We start from the raw sequence: 25,576 nt of genomic DNA on the forward strand, positions 1-25,576 counted from the left end.
GCTTGTCCCTCTCTTTATTCTCTGCCTGTCTCTTTCATTTTCTGGCTGCCTGTAATGCACTCATCCTCTCTATCCGGTCAATTGATCGTTGTCTATTGTCTCCATCTTTGGTTTAAACTTTGCTCTCATTCTCTCTCTCTCTCTCTCTCTGTAGAAAAGAGGCGAGTAATGGGCTGCTGGTGCGTTCATCTGGTGATGCTATGACGGGGAGGTGTGGTTTGGCTTCCTCTTCCTTTCTCAGCGAAGGGAGGCGATGTGAACAGGGACGGTAGTGGTGTGTCCTGAACGTCATATGGGCCGCCAGGCTGCTATTGGCTCGACTGCGCTCACCAGACAGATTGTTTTTGACCGCTCGCCTGTCTGCGCCGTATGAGTAGTCCCATGCAGGATGTGACCTAATAATTTAACATACAATGTAATCCAGCAGCCGCCGAAAAGCATCGACAGCAAAACTTTAAAAGTTCTCCCGTGCAGCAGGCTGACATGAATGGGTGTTGATACCTGGCTGAACATCTTGGACGGTAGGTGCTGCATTATAATAATTGCATTATTGTTGAGCTCAGTCAGATTTCACTGTGCATGGGTTTTATTGCTCAGTTCAGGGCCTGTTGGTTATCCAAGGAACCCCAGGGTGCGATTCATCTTTTCAGTGCCAGTTCTGCAGACTGAAGTGAACGGTAAAATTGACTTTTTTTTGGGGGGGGGGGGAATGAAACGTGTTTACCTCTAAATCTTTGTAAAGGGTTCCTGATTTTTACCACCTACTCCCTTAATTTAAGATCAGAGTCAACCCCGATTGTCGTTACCGCAGAAAGTGAACGTAAGATTTATATAGCGATGAACCCTTTAAGGCTTTTATCTTATAAATAATTCACATTTGCCTGATATTTGGGACATCATTTCATTTTTGGGGGGGTTACTATATTCGTTAAAACAAATGCTTCAATTCAGAAAGTTTGGGACTTGGGCTAGTTCTGATTTGTTTTTGTTTGAGCAGTGCCAATGAAGTCACCTAACGATGTCTTGTTTGTTTTCTGTTGACCCAACAGAGCCGGAAGGGGCCGCCAATTGAGTGTAATAACCCAAGAAATCCCCTTGTACCTAAATGTCAAGGATTGAAGAGGCTTGCTGGACGTGCAGTTGCACACGGGCTCGTATCTCTAAGAGTAACTCCAGCGGCACGCTGCTGGTGGCAAAGGTCTGCGAAATGATGACCATCGTCACCTCGATCCTGGCCAGTGCCTACTGCTCCCTGGTCAGCGGCCACACTATGAACTTACTGCGGCGGGGCTTGGTGCTCTTCACCGTGGGGGTCTTCCTGGCTCTCGTCCTAAACCTGCTGCAGATCCAGAGGCACGTTACCCTCTTCCCCGAAGAGGTCATTGCCACAATCTTCTCTTCTGCCTGGTGGGTGCCACCTTGCTGTGGCACAGCTGCAGGTAAGGATGGGCGTGTGTATTGGGGAGGGAAGGAAGGGAGAGAGAGACTCTGTTCAAGTCAATATGTCATATGTAGTTTAGCAGAATTTTTAGTAGTGTGAAGTTCTTCAGAGTTAAAGATATGCAGGTGGCACCACCTTAACCCTGACAAGAAAAAGGGACACCTTCAATTTCAACAAGTCCTGTCCTATCTTAGTTATTGATTAGACATGTTGAACATTTTTTAATGAATCTGTTGTATTAACAAAACATGTTTACGTCAATAAATGGAGATTAGGATGGATTTGGAATACAAACAGGAATGAAAACCCAGAAAAAAGCAATTGGGTTTTTTTTCATTGCTTTTGTAGTCCAAGTCAATCCTATATTGTAAAACGAAGATGCAGATCACATCGGCTCACCAAACGCGGGAATCTAATGAGTTGCAAACACTACCGCAGTTAAAATGTGAAATAATTAGGTGTTCATAGAGCTCTTACTGCAAGAACAAAGACATTTAATCGTCTGTGTGTCCTCCCAACAGAAAGGGTGACATTTCTCGCAGTTCCAACTGTTTTATGCCTTAAATGCAGCAACATTTTGAACCTTTATGTTGTTAAATGTTGAAGCCCCGATTCTTTCAGAGAATGAAAACTCACTTTGGTGTGAAACTTGCCGTTAAAAGTAACGCAGAACCCCCAGACCCCTAACACGTGTCTTTAACAAGACCGCTGTAACTCAGAAATCCCCCCACGCAAAAAAAACCTTTAAGCCTTGAGAGTAAAAAAAATTTTAGAAATGCATTTTTGTAGTGTTACTTTAAATATGAAAACTGGGCATTTTTTTATTTTTAGAACAAGTACTTGAAACAATTAACATTTTAAAGAAAAATATTTGCATTAGGGGAAGTGCCTATGTTTTTGTGTTGAATTGTCCAGAAGGTTTTTTTGCGTGTGTGCACTTTGATGGAAATTGCGATTTTCCTGTTGGATTTGGGGAAAAAACAAACCCTGTCCGACCACAGGGCGCCTGCTCCCAGCTGGAGGGGGGGTTTCGCGCCACGTGTCGCTGAATTTGCATGAAATTGCAATTGTGGTGGAGGGGGGGTGAGGAGCCTCGAGGAAGGAGAGCCGCCTTTTCATTGGCCCAGCTGGGAACTGGTGAGCTGGGATGTTTGCTCCCGATTGGTTGCTATGTGCAACATGCCACCGCACTTAAAAAAAAGAATGAAAACAAGGAAATGAAACTTAGCAGCCAAGGTTTCCCTTCAGTCACTGAGCATAATATCGAGCAAAGGCTGGGAGGCTCTCCTCTAGGAGGTTGCAATATTGTTGAATGGTTAAACTTCTAAAAAAAAATGCTCTCCCTTCTATTTCATTGCTGGTAGCCTTCTGGGTTAAAACCCCTCAGTGCAGTAGCAGAATGATTTGAAAGAAAAGATTTGTATAAGAATGTAAGAATTAGGAGCAGGAATAGGCCATACGGTCCTCGAGTATGATCGTGGCTAGTCTTTGACCTCAACTCCACTTTCCCGCTCGATCTCCGTATCCCTCGATTCCCCTGGAGTCCAAAATATCTGTCTCAGCCTTGATTACACTCAACGATTGAGCATCCACAGCCCTCTGAGGTAGAGAATCCCAAAGATTCACAACCCATCTGAGTGAAGAAATTCCTCCTCATCTCAGTTTTATATAGTGCCTGTCATGAACTCCTCTCGCCCCAAAATGCTTCACAGCCAACTTTTGAAGTGCAGTCGCTGTTGTAATTAACCATTATATCAAGTGACTGCCAGGATGGTAGAAGGCGAACTGAATGGACCGGGATCTTTTTTAGTCTAGCAATTCCTACATTCATACGTAAAGTTGGGAAAATTTGGCAGGGGTTCGTGCGATAACGATGCCAACAATAATTTCTTCCCATCTGTGTGGTAACCTGTTTCGGTTTAACGCTGCCCGTTGCCATCAGCCATGATCTCAGTGAATGGTGGAACAGGCTCGAGGGGCTGAATGACCTATTTCTGTTCCTATGCTCCATAGGACTTTTAGATTAGCATGTTCCCTGATGTGTTAAAGTGGAGTTTAGCAAACAAATAATATGATCAAGCTGATTTTTTATTTTTTTCTGTTTTCTATGTGTATATATATTTAGTCCAATAAAGGAACAGAAAATGATGGAAATGCACAATAGGTCGATCAGCATGTGAAAGAGAAAGATTGATTAACATTTGGAGAAAAGGCTCATCCCTAAACATTGACCTTTTCTGTCAGACGCTGATTATTCTGTTGTTCATCCCTAGCATATTGTGTTTTTTTTTGTTTTATTCCTTTAGTGACAATTGTACAAGTCTATGTATTTCACGAATAACTCTTATTCATATATTGAAGGGTGAATAGTTTACCTGACAGAAATCTGTATGCATTTTATTAAATCCACGACAGCTAGCTTTAATGAATGTTCTTCTGCATGGTCTTAATTTATGGTCCTAACTACTTTAACTTCTAATCTTTATTCAGCTGTAGTGGGCCTGCTGTACCCCTGCATCGACAGCCACCTTGGAGAGCCTCACAAGTTCAAAAGAGAGTGGGCAAGTGTCATGAGATGTGTAGCAGTCTTTGTTGGCATCAATCACGCGAGTGCTGTATCCTTCCAATTGTTAACAACAGGATGAATTGTTCATTTTTTATCTAAAAGTTATTAATAATGATGTTTGTGTAACTGCCAAATGGACCTTTTGCTGCTTTTTCTAAAGTAAGTTTTGCTTTTGAGTAGGACAAGAAAAATATTTAAGTTGAGAGGGAATTTTGCAACTTTTTTCTGTCTTCTAAAGAGTTGGGCACTAGGTTGCTAACAGGGAGATCACAGTGATCAGGGTAAGACTTGCCTATAGGTGAGTAATGCATCTGGGGAAACTGGGCCCTTTATGTCAAGAAACACACAGTACAAAAAAGGCACTATTTAAAAAACAATAACAAACTTATAAAATAAAGGGAATGATGGACGTCTGGCAGTGATTCATAGAATCATAGAATAGTACAGCTCAGAGGGAGGCCATTCGGCCCATCGAGCCTGCGCTGGCTCTTTCGAAGAGCAATCCAGTTAGTCCCACTCCCCCGCTCTTTCCCCATATCCCGGCAATTTTTTCTCCTTCAAGTATTTATCCAATTCCCTTTTGAAAGCTACTATTGAATCTGTATCCACCAGCCTATCAGGCAGTGCATTCCAGATCCTAACCACTAACTGTGTAAAAAACTTTCCTCATGTCACCTCTGGTTCTTTTGCCAATCACCTTAAATCTGTGCCCTCTGGCTAACGGCCCTTCAGCCGTTGGAAAGAGTTTCTCTTTATTTACTCTACCTAAACCCTTCATGATTTTAAACATCCCCATACACATCTTCCACTCCTCTGGCAAAGTTGTACAGTACAGTAATCCCTCCCCAACCGCGGGGGATACATCCCTGAAAACCCCCGTAGTTAGTAAAACTGCGGTTGATAAATACAGTATAAATGTTCAAATAACACAATAAAAAAGAATATAAAAGCAATAAAATCATGTTATTTACCTTAATCCTAAATTAAAAACCGCGTATACGCAAAATTCACTGCCGCGGTTGGCAAAAGTTGTCGCAGAGAGGAAACCGTGGATACTTGAAATCCGCGTATGGCAAAAATTCCTGTAATCTCATTGAGGGGTTCACAATCTGCAAGAGAAAAACTGAAGTGGTTTCCAACTGTCATCCAATTCCTGAAATATGATTCTAGTATGGAAATCGCTCCATGGTTCATGCATATTTACAAAGATACAGTGGAGATCCTGGGTTTTGTCAGATTTTTGGCTCCTTTTTCTCCCAACACGTCCAGATGCCATCATATTGCGGAGGCCATGATGTGCGCACTGGAAGTTTAGGATTGGGATTTTAAGTCTTCACCCCCCCTCACATCTATGAACTCTGGAATTCTCCTAAATCTCTTCGTCTTGCTATCACTCTCTTTTCCCACCATTAAAATCATTCCTCAGAATTTCCCTCTTTGACCTTTTGATCATCTTAGCTAAATTTGTGTCAGCTTGGCTCAGTGGTGCCCCTCTTGCCTCTTGAGTCAGAAGGTTGTGGGCTGAAGCCCCACTGCTAGAATTTGAGCACATGATCTAGATTGGCACTTCAGTTCAATCTTGAAGGCATACTGCATTATCAGAGGTGCAATCTTTTGGATGAGGCACTAAACTGAGGACCTATTTGTCTGTTCATGTGGGTGTAAAAGATCTCGCGGTACTATTTGAAGAGCAGGGTGTTCTGGCCAGCATTTATCCTTCCACCAACAACAATTTGCATTTATATAGTGCCTTTAACATAGTAAGACGTCCCGAGGCATTTCTCATGAGCGTTATCAAACAGAATTTGACACCGAGCCACATGAGGAGATATTAAGGACAGGTGACCAAAAACTTGGTCAAAGATTAACTCGTAAATTTAATTTAATTAAAAGATTAAACAGATAAACTGGTCATTTATCTCATCGGCTACTTATGGGATCTGGCTGTAAAGTGCTTTGGGATATCCTGAGGGGCGCTATATAAATACAGGCTCTTTACTTCCCACGTGGTGTCCACCCTGCTTACTGTAAGCGCCTTGGGAAATGCAGGTTGTTGCTGTAAACGCCTTTGACTGGTTTATGACATGATTTTCAGGAAATGCTCCAGTAATAATGCAGTGTGATTCACATGATTTACTGTTACTTCAGTTGCATCATCAAGTTATGGTAGGGTTCAGGCCATTTCCAATGCTGTCAGTCAGGTTCCTGCCATTTAATTACTGCTGCCAACTCTCCCTTCAGTCAGTTTAAGCACACTAGAGGTGAAAGAAGCAAACTCAAAATAAAACACCCATCTAGGGAATGTCGAAAGTCGGGTTTAAAAAAAAAAATATTACAAGGATTCTTCCCTTGGCAAATAATAGTGTATTTGCAGTAAAATAGAAAATGGTAGGAATGAAAATGAAAGCAAGTCTGAAAGTGAAAGACAATTTAACTGATCCTGATCTCCCAGTGACCCGTCACTTCAGTTCAACCGCCCCATTCGCCAACCAAGCTTATCTTCCTTTTGGGCACTCGGTATTCAACAACTTGGCTATCTTACCCTTGTTTTCCTGCTGGATTCTCCCATTCATATTCTGTTGTTTTTTAAAATTCCATTCAGGTGCCACGTTGGGCTCTCCATTTGTCCTTCAAAGCCTGATTCTGACGACCTTTGACAGCACTTTACATCTTTTTCCACCATTTTTATTATCTATTTACAGGTTGTTAAGCCCATTTGTTGCCGCTTTGTGAAACTAAAGAGTAGATTTGAACTCTTAACCTGTTATTCACTTCCCTCCCCTGCCCCTACCTTTGCTTTGATCAGCCCTGTATAAGGGCCTCTCCCACCAACCCTCTGTTGCTTATATAGGGTCTTTCTGGGTACATATCCGGGTGGCTTAATACTACACTAAGGATCTTTAAAGTCTGTTCAAAAACCTGTTTTTTTTTTTAATGCATTTTTTTAGTGTAAACGGGACGAAAGTTAGCGAAAGGGGGGGAAATTTTAGACCCAAAAACTTCAGAGAAGTCAGTAAACAAACAGTTTTTATTTTGTGTATCGCTAAAACTCAAGAAAACAAACAAAAGAGAGAGTTTTGCATTTATATAGCGCCTTTCACGACCTCAGGAAGTCTCAAAGCGCTTTACAGCCAATGAAGTATTTTTTGAAGTGTAAGCACTGTTGTAATGTAGGAAACACGGCAGCCATTTTGCACACAGCAAGCTCCCACAAACAGCAATGTGATAATGACCAGATAAACTGTTATTAGTGATGCTGGCCCCTTGGCCAGGACAGCGAGGGGAGCTCCCCTGCTCATCTTTGAATAGTGCCATGGGATCCTTTACGTCCCTCTGAGAGGGCAGACAGGGCCCCAATTTAACGTCTCATCCGAAAGACGGCACCTCCGACAGTGCAGCACTCCCTCAGTACTGCACTGGAGTGTCAGCCCAGATTTTGTGCTCAAGTCTCTGGAGTGGACCTAAAGAAAAAAGATACAGTCAAACGAAATAATAATCCACAATTATTGTGGCAGATGTATGCCAAAAGGGCCTTGGATTTTTGGTCTATGTTTATTGTTTCAGCTTTGTATCTTACCTGCTACTACGCTGGTGGGTTAATAACAATTGTTGGCGGTTATGCACATGGGGACCAGTTGCAGTCTTGTTTTTAATAAACAATGCGTCGGCATGTGACCGGAGACAGCCTTTCATTGATGACTATCCACGGACTATCGATGCAGTATTGTGTCGATGCACTGCTATCCTTACTCCATACCCAACTAGGAATGAAAGACTGTTTGCTGTGGTGTATAGTCTTAACAGCAGTGTGCGAAGGAATCACGTAGAATGTACAACACAGAAATAGGCCATTCGGCCCAACTGGTCGGTGCTGGTGTTTATGCTCCGCAAAGGAGAGCCACATTCCCTTAAATTGCACAGCCTTCCGTTCTCTTCCTGCCAAAAATCGGGCACAGAATGTCCGTACCTCCGTGATGTCACTGCGACATGTGCAGCGCGCAGTGTGCATGCTGAGCTCACAGATGTGGCGCACAATCAACTCTGGACCCAGATTAGAGTAAGAAAACCCTGGGAATTCTTTTCCTCGGTTTCAAATTGTCTTTGTTATTGATTCATCACCCGAAAAACAAACAGATTGGGCGGCGGGGTGTGGTGGTAATTTTAACTTTCGTCAGTAGTGTACATGAGATGATATCAGATCGGCCCCCTTGTTATACACCTTGGCCTGTTTTTGTTTCCATTGACTTCCCCGAAAAGGAAACTCGTGAGAGGTGTATAACGGGCGGCCGATCTGATATCGCCTCATTTACACTATCGGCAAAAGTGAAAATGACTCCCCCCGTGATTTTATTAGTGGAAATAGATTAAAAGCAGATTTTAATGATCACCAACTATAGCCCCAATTCTCCAACCTTCGCTAGCTGATACTGAGGCTCCGCCCCAAAGGCACATCTCCTAAAATCACCCCTTTTACGTCATCGCAAGAAGCACTTGCTTGAATTCAGGTCTTTTAACTTCTTGTCAGCTGTTTATTGTCATATAAGAAATATTGAAGATTCAGCCATCTTGTATTTAACTGCAGTTTGGCCCAGGCTGTGCGCATTATTAGATGTCTCGTGGATTGGTCACTTTATAATCCAAGATTGTTTATGCCAAAAGGGCCTTGGATTTTTGGTCTATTTTTATTGTTTCAGCTTTACCTTTCCTTAACTCTCGTTCAATCAGAAATTAGATTTTGCCAATAACTTGCAATTGTCCTTGACCCTGGCAGCCCTCTCACTGGGTCTCTGGTGGACCTTTGACCGCTCTAGAAGTGGATTTGGACTTGGCCTTACAATAGCCTTTGTAGCAACCTTGGTCACCCAACTGTTGGTGTATAATGGCGTTTACCAGTAAGTACAAAACTGTAGAGTTGTTACTTGGACTTTTGTCATCCTCTCATCATTTCCACCCCCGCCTTCCAGTCACCACCCACCCCCCAGCATCCGCGTTAATAGTAATGTATAGAAGATGTATAGAAGTTCGTCTAGTATCTCCATGGCATTTACAGCTATCTCCTCCATCATTAACTGCCCAGGAGGCACCTCCTGGATGGTGCCAAGAGCTACATACTGCATCCCAATAGCACGACATTTGTACTCCTTTCTTTGAGTGCACTGTTCAAGATAGGGGGAAATCAAAGACCAACATCCTGATTCACATCTGCTGGTCTAGTGTTAAATCTCCTCAGCACCCCACGGGAATGTTTCCAGCCATTTTGTGTCCAGTCGTTAAAAGGGGTGTAACGCTTGTGTCTCGCGAGACCGTGAGCTTTATTACAATAGCAATTCAATGGCCTAGAAATTGAGTGGGCTTAGCGCCCAATTAGTGGCGCTAGAGGGCCTTGCGCCGGACTTATAGCCGTTTTGCAAATTGACTTGGGCCTTACCATCGGCGTTAGCCGGTAGCGCTGCGCCGGCACCGATGACGTCATCGGTGTGCGCAGCGTCCCGGTTGCCGTGGTAACCCGGCCCCAAGCCCAAATTCAGTTGCGCCCGTGGCAGGCGCAACTAACGAAAGTGAAAAGTGTTCTTACACGCCTTTGCGCCGGCGCATAAAGGTGGAGCGGCGGCCGGCCGCGTTCCCGGCGGCCGCCTGCCCGCACCTCCCTTCCCGGACTCCTGCATCACCCCCCCCCCCCCCGCGGCCCTGATGAGTGTGTGCTGCGAGCCCGGCACTTCCCCGAGGTGCCGGGCTCAGATGTCGGGGGAATCCGCCGGACAGTTGTCGGCTGCAGGCAGCTCCTCCTTAACAGAAGGAGGAGGACAGCAGTACCCCAGCCTGCCGCACCGCATCGGGTGCCGCAGCGGGGGATTAGCGCCGCAATCCTGCAGTCAGCGCCCATTGGGAGGCGCTGACACCCTCCAGTAGCGCCCGCAGCCGTCTGGGCGCGGCGCTACTGAATTTTTGGCGCGCGCAGTGGGACTTAGCGCCGGCGCAAAATTTCCGGCGCTAAAGCCCTGGCGCGGGCCCAACTCAATTTCTAGGCCAATGTTTCTTTCACTTATTTTATTACTAATTATAAAAATTGCCATGTTCTTTTTGCAGTACTTTATTATGGTCATGTTAAAGTTACAATATCCATTGATTTTCTCCTCACATAATTAGTATTAAATTCATATGACTTTACTATCCCTTTCTCCCCCATCCCAGTTCCATTAGTTGATGTATAACCTCCCCAATCCTGCCAATGGCACTAGCAGCCGAACAGTGGTACCACCTGAAGACCGTATAGTCATTCAGCACAACAGCAGAAAACGCTGGAAAGACTCAGCAGGTCAGGCAGCATCCGTGGAGAGAGAAACAGAGTCAACGTTTTGGGTCGAAGACCCTTTGTCAGAACTGGAAAAAAGCAGGAAAAAGTTTTCCCTGCTTTTTTCCAGTTCTGACAAAGGGTCTTCGACCTGAAACGTTAACTCTGTTTCTCTCTCCACGGATGTTGCCTGGCCTGCTGAGTGTTTCCAGCATTTTCTGTTGTTATTTCGGATTTCCAGCATCGGCAGTATTGTGCTATTGTATTAGTCATTCAGCATATTGGTTGGCTATGGGTTCTTTTCCTATTATTTCCCACATGATGAATTCACAGGGTTAGCTATGCTACCTGGGGGGATAGGGAGTGAAGATGGTGGCAGGCGGCTACTAAGCCACAAGCTCTGTGCTTGCTCTCACTGTGAGAGACAAAAACTAGGCACGGCCGATTGCTGGATAGACAAGTGCGACGTGTGATGGAGTCCTGAGCCATATAATGACCAGTCAGCAAAGTACTATGTTCAGTTCCTGGTCTGTCGTGAGTTAGGTCCGTCATCTAGGATTTTTTTTATTCATTCACGGGATGTGGACGTCGTTGGCAAGGCCAGCATTTATTGCCCATTCCTAATTTCCCTTGAGGCCGGGTCCAAGAATCACTCGCCCCTAAAGGGTAATAATAACATGGTTTCAAAGTTCCATTACTCCAGTTATTCTTGTAATAAGCCAAGGAATAAGGAAAGTATGTTTCAATGTTGACCCAGGTACACCTCACCAGACTTTCTGTATATTCGCTCCTGGCTGCCCTGCATATTCTTCTCGGGAGGAGTGACCGTAGGAAACATAGGAAGGCAGCTGGCCATGGTAAGCTGTTTCTTTCAATCCAAATCTGTTCATTCTCATCTGTGCAGGTGACTGAGTTTGTTAGTTTTTGTCTTGGTTACGTTTTACTACATTAAAGGCGCTCTATAAAGGCAAGTTGTTGTTGTTAACTAATTTTTGTTCGGCAAGGGTGTTACGGGTTACAGAACCAAGATGGGTAAATGGAGTTAAGATACAGATCAGCCATGGTCTAATTGAATGGCGGAACATCCTCGAGGGGCTGAATGGCCCACTCTTGTTCCTATGCCCCTACGGCTATGTGCAGATCGTGTATGTTATGTACAATTGCATCGAACACTTCCTCTTGCTTCAGTGTGACGCTGTATTTACGTTACAGCACTGTTGCCATCAACGAACTTGGCTCTGCCGGCAGTGATGTAATGTAAAGGAGGCGGCAGTAGAGCTGGAGCAGCCCCTCAGTAGCTGGCTGTTCCACAAGTACGGCATCACCAGCAACAAATAAAATGGCCACCGCAGCCGGCCACAATGCATATATATATATATTTTTTATTTGATTCTGGTCGCGAGCAGACTGAGGACTCGGCCCACCTGCATCTTTGCTTTGCTGCTCTGTGCGGGTCTTCCCCGAAACTGCCACTGTGTCTTTTTAAAACCACCGCTTTGTGCTGCCCACTTAGTCCAGTTTTGGATCACTGGGTCCACGCGAGGGGAGGCCTCTGATCCCCGGAGGCGATGCGGAGATGATCCACGAGGCTGACCGCCGGCGTCAGAGGATTGAGCTCCGACTTCACAGAATCATACAGCACAGAAGGAGGCCGTTCAGCCCATAGCCCTGCAAACTTATCTTTTTCAAGCATATGTCCAACTTGACTTGAGAGGGGACCCCAATAAATCTCATCGATAAATGGTGTAGAAATGGTAAACCGTGACCAGTAGCAGAAGAGGACATAGTTTCCAAGTAGCAAAAAGCAAGTTTAGGACTGGTGTAAGGAGGTTGACACACGGAGAGAGATCATCGCATCATCTGAGACTTTTCAAGCGTGCGCATGCAGCAATGCTCATCGGTATCTGCCAGCTCAGATCGCAACAATGGCAGGGAACGTGCTGCCGACTGGCTGGCGAGATTCCTTACCGCAGATGCACACTCGCAAAATTACCCCCAAAGAGTTTTAGGTGCAGCAGTGCAGCCAAAATCCCTGCAATCATTCAACAAACGGTGCTACTGTGATGGGAAGGGTGGCCAATAGGTTTTTCTGCATCAATGACATAACAACAACAACATGCATTTATATAGCACCTTTCACAACTTTACGACTCCCTTGAATTTAGAAGAATGAGAGGTGAGCTCATTGTCATCCTACTGAACTCCACAAATAAACTCTAAAGCCTGCACATCTGCCAATGCACTTTATTATGGTTATGTTTATATGTTAATATACTACAAGCCAAATGTATGTTGAATGTTTAAATGTCTTAATCCAAATGTACACTCTCGGGAGCCGCAAGCCTACATTTCGTTGTACTGCACTTGTGCACTAACAATGACAATAAAAGTTGATTTGATTTGAAACATAAAATTCTCACAGGGCTTGACAGGGTAGATGCAGGGAGGATGTTTCCCCTGGCTGGGGAGTCCTGAACCAGGGGTCACCGTCTCAGAATAAGGGGTCGGCCATTTAGGACTGAGATGAGGAGAAATGTCTTCACTCAGAGGGTGGTAAATCTTTGGAATTCTCTACCCCAGAGGGCTGTATATTCGTTGAGTATATTCAAGATTGATAGATTTTTGGATATTAAGGGAATCAAGGGACATGGGGATAGTGCAGGAAAGTAGAGATGAGATAGAAGATCAGCCATCATCTTATTGAATGGTGGAGCAGGCTCCAATTGCCTACTCCTGCTCCTATTTCTTATGTTCAGGACATTATAGTCAACATTGGTATTTTTTGAAGTGTAGTCACTGTTGTAATGTAGGAAATGCGGCAGCCAATTTGTGCGCAGCCCAATCCCACAAACATCAATGAAATAAATGATGGATTTTTTTTTGGTGGTGTTGGATGAACATAAGAAATAGGAGCAGGAGTAGGCCAATCGGCCCCTCGAGCCTGCTCCACCATTCAATGAGATCATGGCTGATCTGATCCTAACCTCAAATCTTCTATCACTCTGCATCCACCCGAACCCATGTGATCTCCCGGGAGAGGCGAAAAACCAGATAAAGACCCAATGGCCAATTTGGGAGAAAAAAATCTGGGAAATTCCTCTCCGACCCATCTAGGCGATCGAAATTCTTCCAGGAGATCACTCTGTCCCTATATTTTCTACAGTACTTACCTTCTGTAAAGGCAATCTCCACCCCAGCCAGGAACAGGAATAAAACCATCTCCTGAAATCTAACACAGAATTAGAACACAGTAGGAGCAGAACAAGGCTACACGGCCCCTGGGCCCACTCCACTACCCACAGGGCCATGACCATTCCGAACCTAGACTCATGTCCAATTTCCTGCCCGCTCCCCGTAACCCTTAATTCCCTTTACTTCTAGGAAACTATCTATTTCTGTTTTAAATTTATTTAATGATGTAGCTTCCACAGCTTTCTGGGGCAGCAAATTCCACAAACCTACCACCCTCTGAGTGAAGAAGTTTCTCCTCATCTCAGTTTTGAATGAGCAGCCCCTTATTTTAAGATTATGCCCCCTAGTTCTAGTTTCACCCATCATTGGGAACATCCTCACCGCACCCACCCGATCAAGCCCCTTCACAATCTTATATGTTTCAATAAGATCGCCTCTCATTCTTCTGAACTCCAATGAGTAGAGTCCCAATCTACTCAACCTCTCCTCATATGACCACCCCCTCATCCCCGGGATTAACCGAGTGAACCTTCTTTGTACTGACTCGAGAGCAAGTATGTCTTTTCTTAAGTATGGACACCAAAACTGTATGCAGTATTCCAGGTGCGGTCTCACCAATACCTTGTACAACTGCAGCAATACCTCCCTGTTTTTATATTCCATCCCCCTAGCAATAAAAGCCAACATTCCATTGGCCTTCTTAATCACTTGCTGCACCTGCATACTAACTTTTTGAGTTTCGTGCACCAGGACCCCCAGATCCCTTTGTACTACAGTACTTTCCAGTTTCTTGCCATTAAGATAATAACTTGCTCTATGATTTTTCCTGCCAAAGTGCATAACCTCACACTTTCCAGTATTGTATTCCATCTGCCAAATCTCTGCCCACTTACTTAGCCTGTCTATGTCCCTTTGCAGGTTTTTTATGTCCTCCTCACTCACTACTTTCCATCCCATCTTTGTATCATCTGCAAACTTTGATATGTTACACTCGGTCCCCTCCTCCAAATCGTTAATATAGATTGTAAAGAGTTGGGGACCCAGCACTGACCCCTGCGGAACACCACTAGTTACTGGTTGCCAATCTGAGAACGAACCATTTATCCCAACTCTCTGCTTTCTGTTAGAGAGCCAATCCTCCACCCACGCCAGAATATTACCCCCAATCCCGTGATTTTTTATCTTAAGCAATAATCTTTTGTGTGGCACCTTGTCAAATGCCTTTTGGAAGTCTAAATACACTACGTCCACTGGTTCCCCTTTATCCACCCTGTATGTTACTTCCTCAAAAAACTCAAGCAAATTTGTCAAACATGACTTCCCCTTCATGAAACCATGCTGAGTTTGTCCTATTAAATTATGTTTGTCCAAATGTCCCGTTACTGTCTCCTTAATAATGGACTCTTAACATTTTACAAACCACAGATGTTAGGCTAACAGGTCTATAGTTTCCAGCCTTCTGCCTACTACCCTTTTTAAATAAGGGTGTTACATTAGCAGTTTTCCAATCTGCCGGGACCTTTGCTGAGTCCAGTGAGTTTTGGAAAATTATTACCAATGCATCCACAATCCCTACCGCTACTTCCCTCAAGACCCTAGGATGCAAGCCATCAGGTCCAGGGGATTTATCCGCCTTGAGTCCCATTATTTTACCAAGTACCACTTCCTTAGTGATTTTAATCGTATTTAGTTCCTCCCCCCCCAGAGCCCCCTGTTTGTCCAGTGTTGGGATATTCTTAGTGTCCTCTACTGTAAAGACTGATACAAAATAATTGTTCAGTGTTTTTGCCATCTCCATGTTTCCCACCATTAATTTCCCGGTCTCATCCTCTAAGGGACCAACATTTACTTTAGCCACCCTTTTTCTTTTTATATAACTATAGAAACTTTTACTGTCTGTTTTTATATTTTTTGCTAATTTACTTTCATAATCTATCTTCCCTTTCTTAATCAATCTTTTAGTTATTTTTTGCTGTCTTTTAAAGACTTCCCAATCTTCCATCCTCCCACTAGATTTGGCTACCTTATATGCCCTTGTTTTTAGTCGGATGCTATCCTTAATTACTTTACTTAGCCACGGATGGCTATCTTTTCTTTTACACCCTTTTTTCCTCAGTGGAATATATATTTTTTGGAAGTTGTAAAATAACTCCTTAAATGTACACCACTGATCATGTACCGTCTTACCCTTTAATCTGTTTTCCCAGAAGAACAAAGATTGACCAGGACACCGGGGATAACTCCCCTGCTCTTCTTCGAAATAGTGCCATGGGCTCTTTTATGTCCACCCGAGAGAGCAGACGGGGCCTCGGTTTAACGCCTCATCCAAAAGATGGCACCTCCGACAGTGCAGCACTCCATCAGCACTGCACTGGGAGTAGCAGCCTGGATTTTGTGATCAAGTCTCTGGAGTGGGACTTTAACCTCCGACCTTTGACTCGGAGACGAGAGTGCTGCCCACTGAGCTACGGCTGACAATTAATGGGTCAAATGGCCTCCCTTGGCTATGTTCTGAAGACCACCCCAGAGTGTAAACTGGCCATCTAATATCATTGCCACCCTCATTTAGAACGATTATAGACTTGTTTAAAAGTAAAAATACACAGATTCAACTGCAACCAGCACAGTGAAAGTTCGAAGTAAGCTTTCTGACAAATGCAGAATTTATTTTCTACCAACATCTGTCAAAGACACTGTACAGCTGCTTCCTGCCTGCCAGCTGTGAAACCTGCCAAGTAAAGCAATTGTCATTGTCTAATGCGGCTATTTCCTATTTTGACTTCGATAGTGAAATCACATTTTGTCTCAAAGATAAAAATGGAGCAATTCTGCTTCTCAAATGCCTGAGTCACATATGATAAATTGCCACGTGCAGAGATCTGAAAATTCACCTCGATAGAGTTGCAGATGCCATTCTGCGGGGAGGGGTTAGATCACTTACGTTACTGGGGCAGAGTAAAGGAAGCCATGAATAGATTTTTTTTAAACTAGCTCTCTGACTGTCAGAATCTTGTGCTTCTTGGCTGCCCATTTCACCTCTCGCACTATCAGGCTAAAAAAAAACACATTTTCTCATATTACAGTAATAATGGCATTGAGGTGCCAGTAGCTTTATTACTGGAGTATAAATCACAGACATCAAAAAGTTCTAAATAAAGGTTGAAAACAGCTTCTGCTCTGCTGTTATCTGTCCTCCCACCACTCTCGCATTCTTATTCTAACCAGTATTTTCTTTTTTCAATCTTACCAGGGCCTCCCCTGCTAGGCCCGTGAGTTTATCCAGAGGAGTAGCTTAGCCTTAGGAATAGGCCATTTAGCCCCTCGAGCCTGCTCCACCATTCAATTAGATCATGGTTGAACATCATTTACCCGCCTTTGCTCCATATCCTTTGATACCCTTAGCTAACAAAAAATCTATCGCTCTGAGGTTTGAAAGCTCCAATTGTCCCAGCATCCACAGTCTTTTGGGGGAAAGAGTTCCAGATTTCCACTACCCTTTGTGTGAAAAAAATGCTTCCTGATTGCCCTCCTAAATGGTCTGGCTCTAATTTTAAGATTATGTCCCATTGTTCTTGATAGTTTCCCTGTATCTCTCCTATCGAATCCTTTTAAGATTTTAATTATAGGAAAACCCCAGCTTGGCTTCCATGCTGAGTTAGCAGTAATGGGAGCGTTAGAATTGCCTAAATGCATACAGGCGCATTAGCAAGATGGAAATGAGCTCAGGTTCCTATTGCTGATCACTTGCAGCAACCTCTGCTGGAGGTCCATGCATGTGGGCATCTGATGAGGACAGAATTAGCTTCAGCTTCAACTTGATGTCCTCCCTACCCACAATTAGACAGCCTTAACTGTAATTGTTGGTGATAACTGTAAAGGCTCACAGCTGAAGAATAGCCACTCGCTCAAGGTACCAGAGCTTTACCTGTAGGACCGTACCCCCGACATGCAGGGATGAAAATAGCAGAAAAACAAAAGCCTTGCGTACCTCTGCTAACCTGATGTCCTTTTCAGGAGCAGGAGCTCAACTGAGTAGAATCGCTGATGGGATGAGATTGGTGGGGATAATTTCCTCTGGTTACTATGTGTGGTGATGGGACAAGTTTTCCCTGGTCAGTATTTCTGGCTAAACCATAATCATGATCTTTTTCAAGCTGTTTGCGATTTCACTAGAAGGAGTAAGCCTGCATTTATATAGCACCTTTCACATCCTCAGTTCACTCCAAAGCACGTCCCAGTCAAGCAGTTACTTTTGAAGTGTAATCACTGTTTTGTAGGCCCAAACACAGCAGCCAGTTTACGCACAGCAGAATCCCAAACAGACCGATGAGACGAATGGCCAGCTAATCTGTCGCAGTGATGTTGGCTGAGGGATAAATGTTGGTCAGGACACTGGGAGAACTCCCCTGCTCCTTTTCATATAGTGTCAGGGGATCTGTTACATACGCCTGAACAGGGAGGCGAGTCCGACGACAGTGCAGCACTCCCTCAGTACTGCACTGAAGTGTCAGCCTAGATTATATGCTCAAAACTCTGGAGTGGGCCTTGAATCCACAGCCCACTGACTCAGGAAAAAGCGCTCGCAACCAAGCCAAGATGACACTTAGAAAGGTACTTTGTGTTGCATTAGTTAAAAAAAATATTATTTCATACTCATAACTTTGAAATCGGTCATCTGAAACATTAAAATATAAAGTGAAAAGTGCGAAAGCTGGAAATCTGAAGTAGAAACATTTTGCTTTCAGATTGAAGTTTTTTTTCAGGATTATTGTTAATTATTTCTGTGCTGTACTTCGATAAGATCACTTTAAATACAGGAAAATATCAGCCCTGCATCCTTAGGGAGGCTGCTTGCTTGTGACTGGTGCAGTCCATTCACATAAATTACGAAAATCTGAGTGGAAGTTACCCAGGTCACTCGTGTTTACCTCATGCGGGGTTTGAGAGATTGGCCTTGGCAAACGTGTTGGAACAGGCCAACCAACTCGCCTGCCAGTCCTCTAGAGCAGGGACAGTGCAGGAACCTGAGTCAAAGAAAGAAAGACTTGCATTTATATAGCGCCTTTCACAATGTATCAAAGCTCTTTACAGCCAATGAAGTACTTTTGAAGCGGAGTCACTGTTGTAATGTAGGAAACGCAGTCGCCAATTTGCACACAGCAAGGTCCCACAAACAGCAATGTGATAATGACCAGATAATCTGTTTATTTGTTCTGTTGATTGAGGGATAAATATTGGCCAGGACATCGGGGAGAACTCCCCTGCTCTTCTTCGAAATAGCGCCATGGGATCTTTTACGTCCACCTGAGAGAGTAGACGGGGCCTCGGTATAACGCCTCATCCAAAAGATGGCACCTCCGACAGTGCAGCACTCCCTCAGCACTGCACTGGAGTGTCAGCCTAGCTTTATGTGCTCAAGTTCCTGAAGTGGGACTTGAACCCACAACCTTCTTGACTCGGAGGCAAGTGTGCTACCAGCTGAGCCACAGCTGACACAGATAAGACTGGGGTGAAGTCGAATTCAAGGCTGCTAGAAGCAGTTGGGTCAGTAACATAACATAAGAAACAGGAGCAGGAGATGGCCATACAGCCCCTTGAGCCTGCTCCGCCATTCAATAAGATCATGGCTGATCTTCCACCTCAACTCCACTTTCCTGCACTATCCCCATATCCCTTAATTCCCTTAGTGTCCAAAAATCTATCAATCTCAGTCTTGATTATACTCAACGGCTGAGCATCCACAGCCCTCTGGGGTAGAGAGTTCAAAGACTCACAAGCCTCTTGAGTGAAGAAATTCCTCATCTCAGTCCTAAATGGCCGACCCCTTATTCTGAGACTGTGACCCCTAGTTCTAGACTCTCCAGCCAGGGAAAACAGCTTCTCAGCATCTACCGTGTCAAGCCCTCTAAGAATTTCATGTGTTTCAATGAGATCACCTCTCATTCTTCTCAACTCCAGAGATTATAGGCCTAGTCTACTCAGTCTCTCCTCATTGGACAAACCTCTCATCTCAGGAGAGCTTTAATCTACCACACGGGATGTGGCAGGTCCATGCTACTGTCTGCAAACTGTAGGAGCTGCACAAGGAGTGGGACAACAGATCAGTCAAGAATCCCATCTGCCCCGCCAGAGTCACTTTATCTGTTCTGTCCATTCTATTCTGCCTACCCTACCAATATTATTTTTTGGTTTCCAGGGGAGACCCTGATATTATAACTACTTTCAAAAAAAAAATAGTTTTTAAAATCCAGAAAGGAAAAGCTCTTTTACTTTAACGTGCTCGTTTGGGAACGGTAGCTTTGAGCCCGAACAAACAGGCAAGCTTTACATGGCTAGCAAAGTAACGCTAAGAGTAGAGGTAAACGATCTGATTCCACGGGCCGGGCGCTTCTGGCGACAAACGGAGTCACGGGCGGGAAATTGTAGGCCCGTGATTTTCTGCCTGCTTGCTGGGGATGCCCGTTCGCAGAATCGGCCCTAAAATCAAAAAACCACGACTGGGAAATTCCAAAGGAGAGCGAGTTGTCCTGGTGTCCGGACCAACACTGCTCACTCGACCAAGGCCATCTAAGGCAGATTAACTGTCCATTCGTCTCATTGCTGTTTGTGGGCCACTGTTGGCCCAGTACAGCTGCCGCATTTGCCTACATAACAGCAGTCACTGCCCCTCCAAAAATATCAATTGCTTTACCATGTCCTGAGGTGATTAGGTGTTTATAACGTTCTATAGAATGTGGAACACACTACCAAATGGAGTGGTTGAGGCGAATAGCATTGATGCATTTAAGGGGAAGCTGCACGAGGGAGAAAGTAATGGAAGGATATGTTGATGACGTGAGATGAAGTAAATAAAGTGAGAGGAGGCTCGTGTGGAGCATAAACACCGGCTGAATGGCCTGTTTCTTTACTGTAAATTCTATGTAATTATAGACGCAAAATAGTAACATTACTGTTAACACCAGAAAATTGCTAGAAATACTCAAACTGGTGAGCGTATGAATGGCCAGAGGTGATGAAGGGTCACGCTTGAAACATCAGCCTGTCTCTGACCCGCTGTGTATTTCCAGCAGTTTTTTCCGTATTGTTTTTCATGCTGGAACAGATTACACCAGTCTGAACTGACTTGAACTATGTTTTTTTCTGATTTGCCGCTTTTCTCTTTTTTATAGGGAGTCACTGAAATCACACACAAGGATTGTCTCGATAAGATGCACAAGGATTGAACAGTTGAGTGTTGGTCGAAAGGAGTGATAATGGTGCCAATGTAGATGCTTCGTGTGAGAGTGCACGTATATACAACGGGGCGACCAGTAGGTGCTATATATGGTGGAGGTTGCGATTACTGCATGATATTCATAAAAGGGAACATTTGCAATCTGTGATTGCCTTCGTACAGTTGATCCATTTTTCAGTACTTTTTTTTTGTTGCAAACTGTACATAGTGAGTCTAATGAGTGTACATCATTTAATCTGTGTATGAACTGCAATGCCATTACCCCTGTTGCTACAGCAGACCTAATTAGCAAGTATTAGGTCTGGTTGATGAAAGTGCAATGTACACAGTACCTGAGCCTTGTTGTATACCCGTACCTTATTTATTTCCCCTTTTCAAATTCATTTGTACCATAAATATACAGCAGGGTTTCCCACCTCTTTGTACTGCATGGGTATAAAATTGTTAAGCAAAGAGATACTCTCTTTATTTCTCCAAAATGGTATTCAGTACCTGCAAGTGACAATAGCGTTCACCAGAATTTAGCTCCTGTGCCACAATGTGTATATGTACAGTGTGTATATTATATATATATATATGTGTGTGTGTGTATATATATAGATAAAGATTTATAATCCTAAGGGATGTGCGCAGTGCCGAACAGAAGGAAGTGAACTTTCTCGAGCTGGAATTCTCCACTTGAACCATTATTGGGACAGTCACCGACTGAAGGTTGGTTTTTCCACTTCTACCTTCACAGTGCAATAAGGCAGTGACAGGATAATTCCATTGCTTTGGGCCAAATCGGTCTGTGCTGCTGCTGCTCCACCCCAGAGTGAAGTGATGAATTTTTTTTTTGCAGTGTTTCTGATCTGAAGCAATCATCGAGTTTGCACGCCTGTCAATAGGATGATTTATCTGATTTTGTAAATGAAATGTACACATTCAGTTTAAATGTATTCTGGTTCCCCCCCCCCCCCCTTCACTGTTCTGAATAAAAATGTACAGTAATTGTCGAGCGGTTTTTCTTTGTTGCACTTTTTTTTTAATTCAAAAGGAGCAACTAAAAGTTCATCTGAACAATGTTGAAGTGAGTGTTGACCTGAAAACATTGTATTTTTTTCACAATCGTGTTAGCTGCTAGAGATAAGTAAATCAAATTTCCATTGTAGATATGCTTTCCAAAGTTGACGTGTCAGCTTGACTCGTACTTCTGAGTCAGAGGTCATGGGTTCAAGTCGCACTCCAGAATTGGAGCATATGGTCCAGGCTGACACTTCAGTGCATTGTCAGAGGTGTCGTCTTTCAGATGGATATGAAAGCTCTTATGTCACTATTGGTGTCCTAGCAACCAAAACAAATTAACTAGTTATTTATCTTACTGTAATTGGTTGCTGCTTTTTGCCTCTCTAATGGTGACTACAGTTAAAAAGTCATTCATTGGTTGTGAAGTGCTTTGGGATGTCTTGCGTTTGTGAAAGGTGCTGTACAAGTACAATAAATTATTTTAAATTATGAAAGGTTTTGATAGAGTAGGCACAGAGCAAGTGTTTCCACTTGTGGGGAAGAGCAACACTAGAGGCCATCAATATAAGATAGTCACCAAGAAATCAAATAAGGAATTCAGAAAAAAACTTCTTTACCCAGAGAGTGATGAGAACATGGAACTCACTACTCTCGGGCATGGTTGAGGTGAATAGCATAGATGCATTTAAGGGCAGGCTAGATGAGCATATGAGGGAGAGAGGAATAGAGGGTTATGCAAATGAGGAAGGATGGGAGGAGGCTCGAGTGGAGCATAAACGCCGGCATGGACTGGTTGGGCCAAATGGCCTGTTTCTGTGCCGTATATCCTATGTAATAATTAATGTGGGGCCCGGTAATCCTGAGTGCTGCTCACTGTTGAGATTGACTGAGTGCTGCTCCAAGAAAAACAATTTCTTCCATTTTTGGCTTTCCGTTCCCCAAATTTCTTCCTCCTCTCCTGAAGGGGCAACATAACCGTGAGTATTTGTTCCATGGGCCGCCACTCTCTGCCACCCCACCCAAGTGGCCAGACTTCATGTATGAACATCTACCATGAACACTGGTAGACTATTACTGGGCACAGCAGAGTTGGGTCTGGTCCTCTGCTCGCCCAGTACCGAGAAACACGTGTGTTCGCTGCTGGAGAAACTGGGTAGTGAGCAGGAGTGGCTGATTTTTTTCCTGTTCCAAGCCCATGGCCCTGAGCTCAGTTGGCGGTCCCATTGCCGAGATCAGCTAACGTCAGCTCGTGTAGTGAATTAAACATTCACCCATTCCAGTCTGGGTCAATGTTCCCACTGAGCCATCGGGCACTCCAAGGCAATACTTTTTATTTTTGTGTTTAAATGTTTTTTCTTTGCTATTTATGTATTTAAAATGTTGCTGTTGTTCAGTTCATTTCCCTTTAATTATATTTTCTATTGACCTTTTTATGACTTCTCTCCTCAAATATTTGAAGTGTTTTAACCTTTTTTTAACAAGGAGGAAAGAACTTACATTCACATACCGCCTTTCACAGCCTCAGGACGTCCCAAAGTGCTTTACAGCCAGTTCATTTGAAGTGTAGTCACTGTTGTAATGTAGGAAAAAACGCAGTCAATTTGCACACAGCAAGCTCCCACAAACGGCAATGTCATAATGACCAGATAATCTGTTTTAGATGTTGGTTGAGGGATAAATATTGGTCACCAGGGATAACTCCCTTGCTCAACTTCAAATAATGCCATGGGATCTTTTATGTCCACCTGAGGGGGCCTCAGTTTAACGTCTCACCCAAAAGGCAGCACCTCTGACAGTGCAGCACTCCCTCAGTACCGCACTGCAGTGTCATCCTAGATTTTTGTGCTCAAGTCTTGGAGTGGGACTTGAACCCACAACCTTCTGACTCTGATGCATGGTGAGTGCTATCACTCAGCCACAGCTAACCTAGCTCAGGGAACACAGGAGCAGGAGTAGGCCATTCAGCCCCTCGAGCCTGTTCCGCTATTCAATGAGATCCTGGCTGGTCTGCGATCTAACTCCAAATAGCCGCCTTTGGCCCATATCCCTTAATACCTTCGGTTAACAATGTGTGTGTTGCGCTTAACGTTCTTGAAGTTCCAGTTGTACATGTATTTAGAGTTTAGTACATATTGAGCACAGGGCATTCTGCTGAGTGTTGGCGTCCACCAACATCACCAAAAGCAGGTTATTCATTTGTCGTAATACCGTTTGTGCGACTTGTGGTGCACAAAATCTCTCCCACGTTTGCATAACAATCGCTGCATTCTTTGAAATGTAATTAAAAGCACTTTGAGATGTTTGAGAAGTGCATCAGGTTCATAAACGTAAGTCTTTTTAATCCCTCTGTTGCTGCCACCAATCTGCAAGTTTCTCTGCCAAGCACTAGGTGGCGCACTGCAGCACCACAGCACAAAGGAAGGACTATCTGACAGCATCTGTTGCCCTTGAAAAGTCTGCTCTAGAGATAATTGCCCTGAATTTCTAATTGGAGGCTTCCTACGGGCGGATGCCTCTGATCGGAAAAAAATCTATGAACCTACCTGCTGTGTTCCATAGATTCTGGGTCTCTCCTGTTGGAAATGCGTAGAGGCCTATGTATCCCAGGGGTGCATGCGGTTCGCAAGGGCCCCTGGGATCACGTGGGCCAGGCGAACCAATCATAGAAGGGAATTCCCCCTTCATACCGTTGACAGGTCTGTACGCACAGAACTGTCAAAAGTATGAATGGGGATCACATTTAAAAACACTAAAACATTAAATATTTTTTTTAATTACATAATTAAAATTCCATTTAAATATTTTTTGAAAAATTTAATGTTTTTACGGGGCTAAAAATAAACTTAACTTTTTGAAGAGTATTTTTTCATTTATAAATGAGTTATCAAATTTAATTTTTCTATTTTCAACACTCTTAAGCTGGTAAAAGCAGGCCTTACGCCTGCTTTTACCCGGCGTAAGAATTCTATGGCCTTTCAGCGGGCGGAGGTTGTGCAGAAAGCGGAACTCCCTGCTCGCGGAGGCATTTGTCCCGGGCAGGCGGATGGTCTGTTAAGAGGATTTTGGACAGATCGCAAGTGCCGGGTTTCAGCGGATGCGAATCGCATGCTTGAAACCGGCACTTGCGCGGCCCCTACGGGTGCGTACACACCCGTGGGGGTCGGAAAATCGAACCCAATACTGTTGAAAGGCAGCAATGAGTAGGCAAAATTTAGGAACAGTAAGGAGTCCTGTCGACATAGTGCATTTGAATTTCTTTAGCTCACATCCCTTGCCTGTTTTTGTTTTACCTTTCCCTTTTTTATTTATTGATACATATTTGCTTATATTTAATAATAATAATTTTAAAGATCGACATTCATTTATATAGCACCTTTCACAACCTCAGGATGTCCCAAAGCACTTTACAGAAGTATTTTTGAAGTGGCGTCACTGTTGTAATGTAGGAAACGCGGCAGCCAATTTGCGCACAGCAAGGTCCCACGAACAGCAATGTGATAATGAGCAGATAATCTGTTTTTGTAATGTTGGTTGAGGGATAAATATTGGCCAGGACACCGGGGAGAACTCCGCTGCTCTACTTCGAAAAATTGCCATGGGATCTTTTACATTCACCTGAGAGGGCAGACAGGACCTTGGTTTTAACATCTCATCCGAAAGATGGCACCTCCGAGAGTGCAGCACTCCCTCAGCACTGCACTGGGAGTGTCAGTCTGGATTTTACAGTCCGAAAGTAACACAACTCAACTTTTGTTCGTGACACAGATCGGACGGGCAGGATGGCCATCTCCCCTGCCTGATAATGGTGGGAGGGCCTCATTTAAATACTGGAGGCGAGCTACCAGC

The 25,576-nt window shown here is 44.0% G+C and overlaps 1 protein-coding gene across 2 annotated transcripts; it reads left to right on the forward strand.

Annotated features, from left to right (window-relative positions):
• Positions 1-287: 287 nt before the first annotated feature.
• On the forward strand, positions 288-21,720 carry insig1 (insulin induced gene 1). Of its 2 annotated transcripts, XM_085987521.1 has the most exons (6): positions 288-521; positions 1,050-1,439; positions 3,932-4,056; positions 8,733-8,899; positions 11,057-11,156; positions 20,661-21,720. In XM_085987521.1, the coding sequence occupies exons 2-6, from the start codon at positions 1,106-1,108 to the stop codon at positions 20,712-20,714; spliced, it is 780 nt and encodes a 259-aa protein (XP_085843647.1). In that variant the 5' UTR covers positions 288-521; positions 1,050-1,105; the 3' UTR covers positions 20,715-21,720. The 2 variants fall into 2 exon arrangements, with proteins under 2 accessions (XP_085843647.1, XP_085843648.1); XM_085987522.1 differs by lacking the exons at positions 288-521; positions 1,050-1,439 and adding an exon at positions 1,484-2,737.
• The last annotated feature ends 3,856 nt before the right edge of the window (positions 21,721-25,576 follow it).

Source organism: Somniosus microcephalus, chromosome 5, assembly GCF_052327205.1.
Source record: "Somniosus microcephalus isolate GS21.2 chromosome 5, FLI_Smic_1.0, whole genome shotgun sequence".
NCBI lineage: Eukaryota > Metazoa > Chordata > Chondrichthyes > Squaliformes > Somniosidae > Somniosus > Somniosus microcephalus.

Bases quoted from the DNA above. Each gene is read 5' to 3' on its own strand.
- insig1 (XM_085987521.1), top strand. From the start codon at position 1,106: ATGTCAAGGATTGAAGAGGCTTGCTGGACGTGCAGTTGCACACGGGCT. The intron at 4,057-8,732 runs GTATCCTTCCAA...TCGTTCAATCAG, and splicing joins GCATCAATCACGCGAGTGCT to AAATTAGATTTTGCCAATAA. The intron at 11,157-20,660 runs GTAAGCTGTTTC...TCTTTTTTATAG, and splicing joins TAGGAAGGCAGCTGGCCATG to GGAGTCACTGAAATCACACA.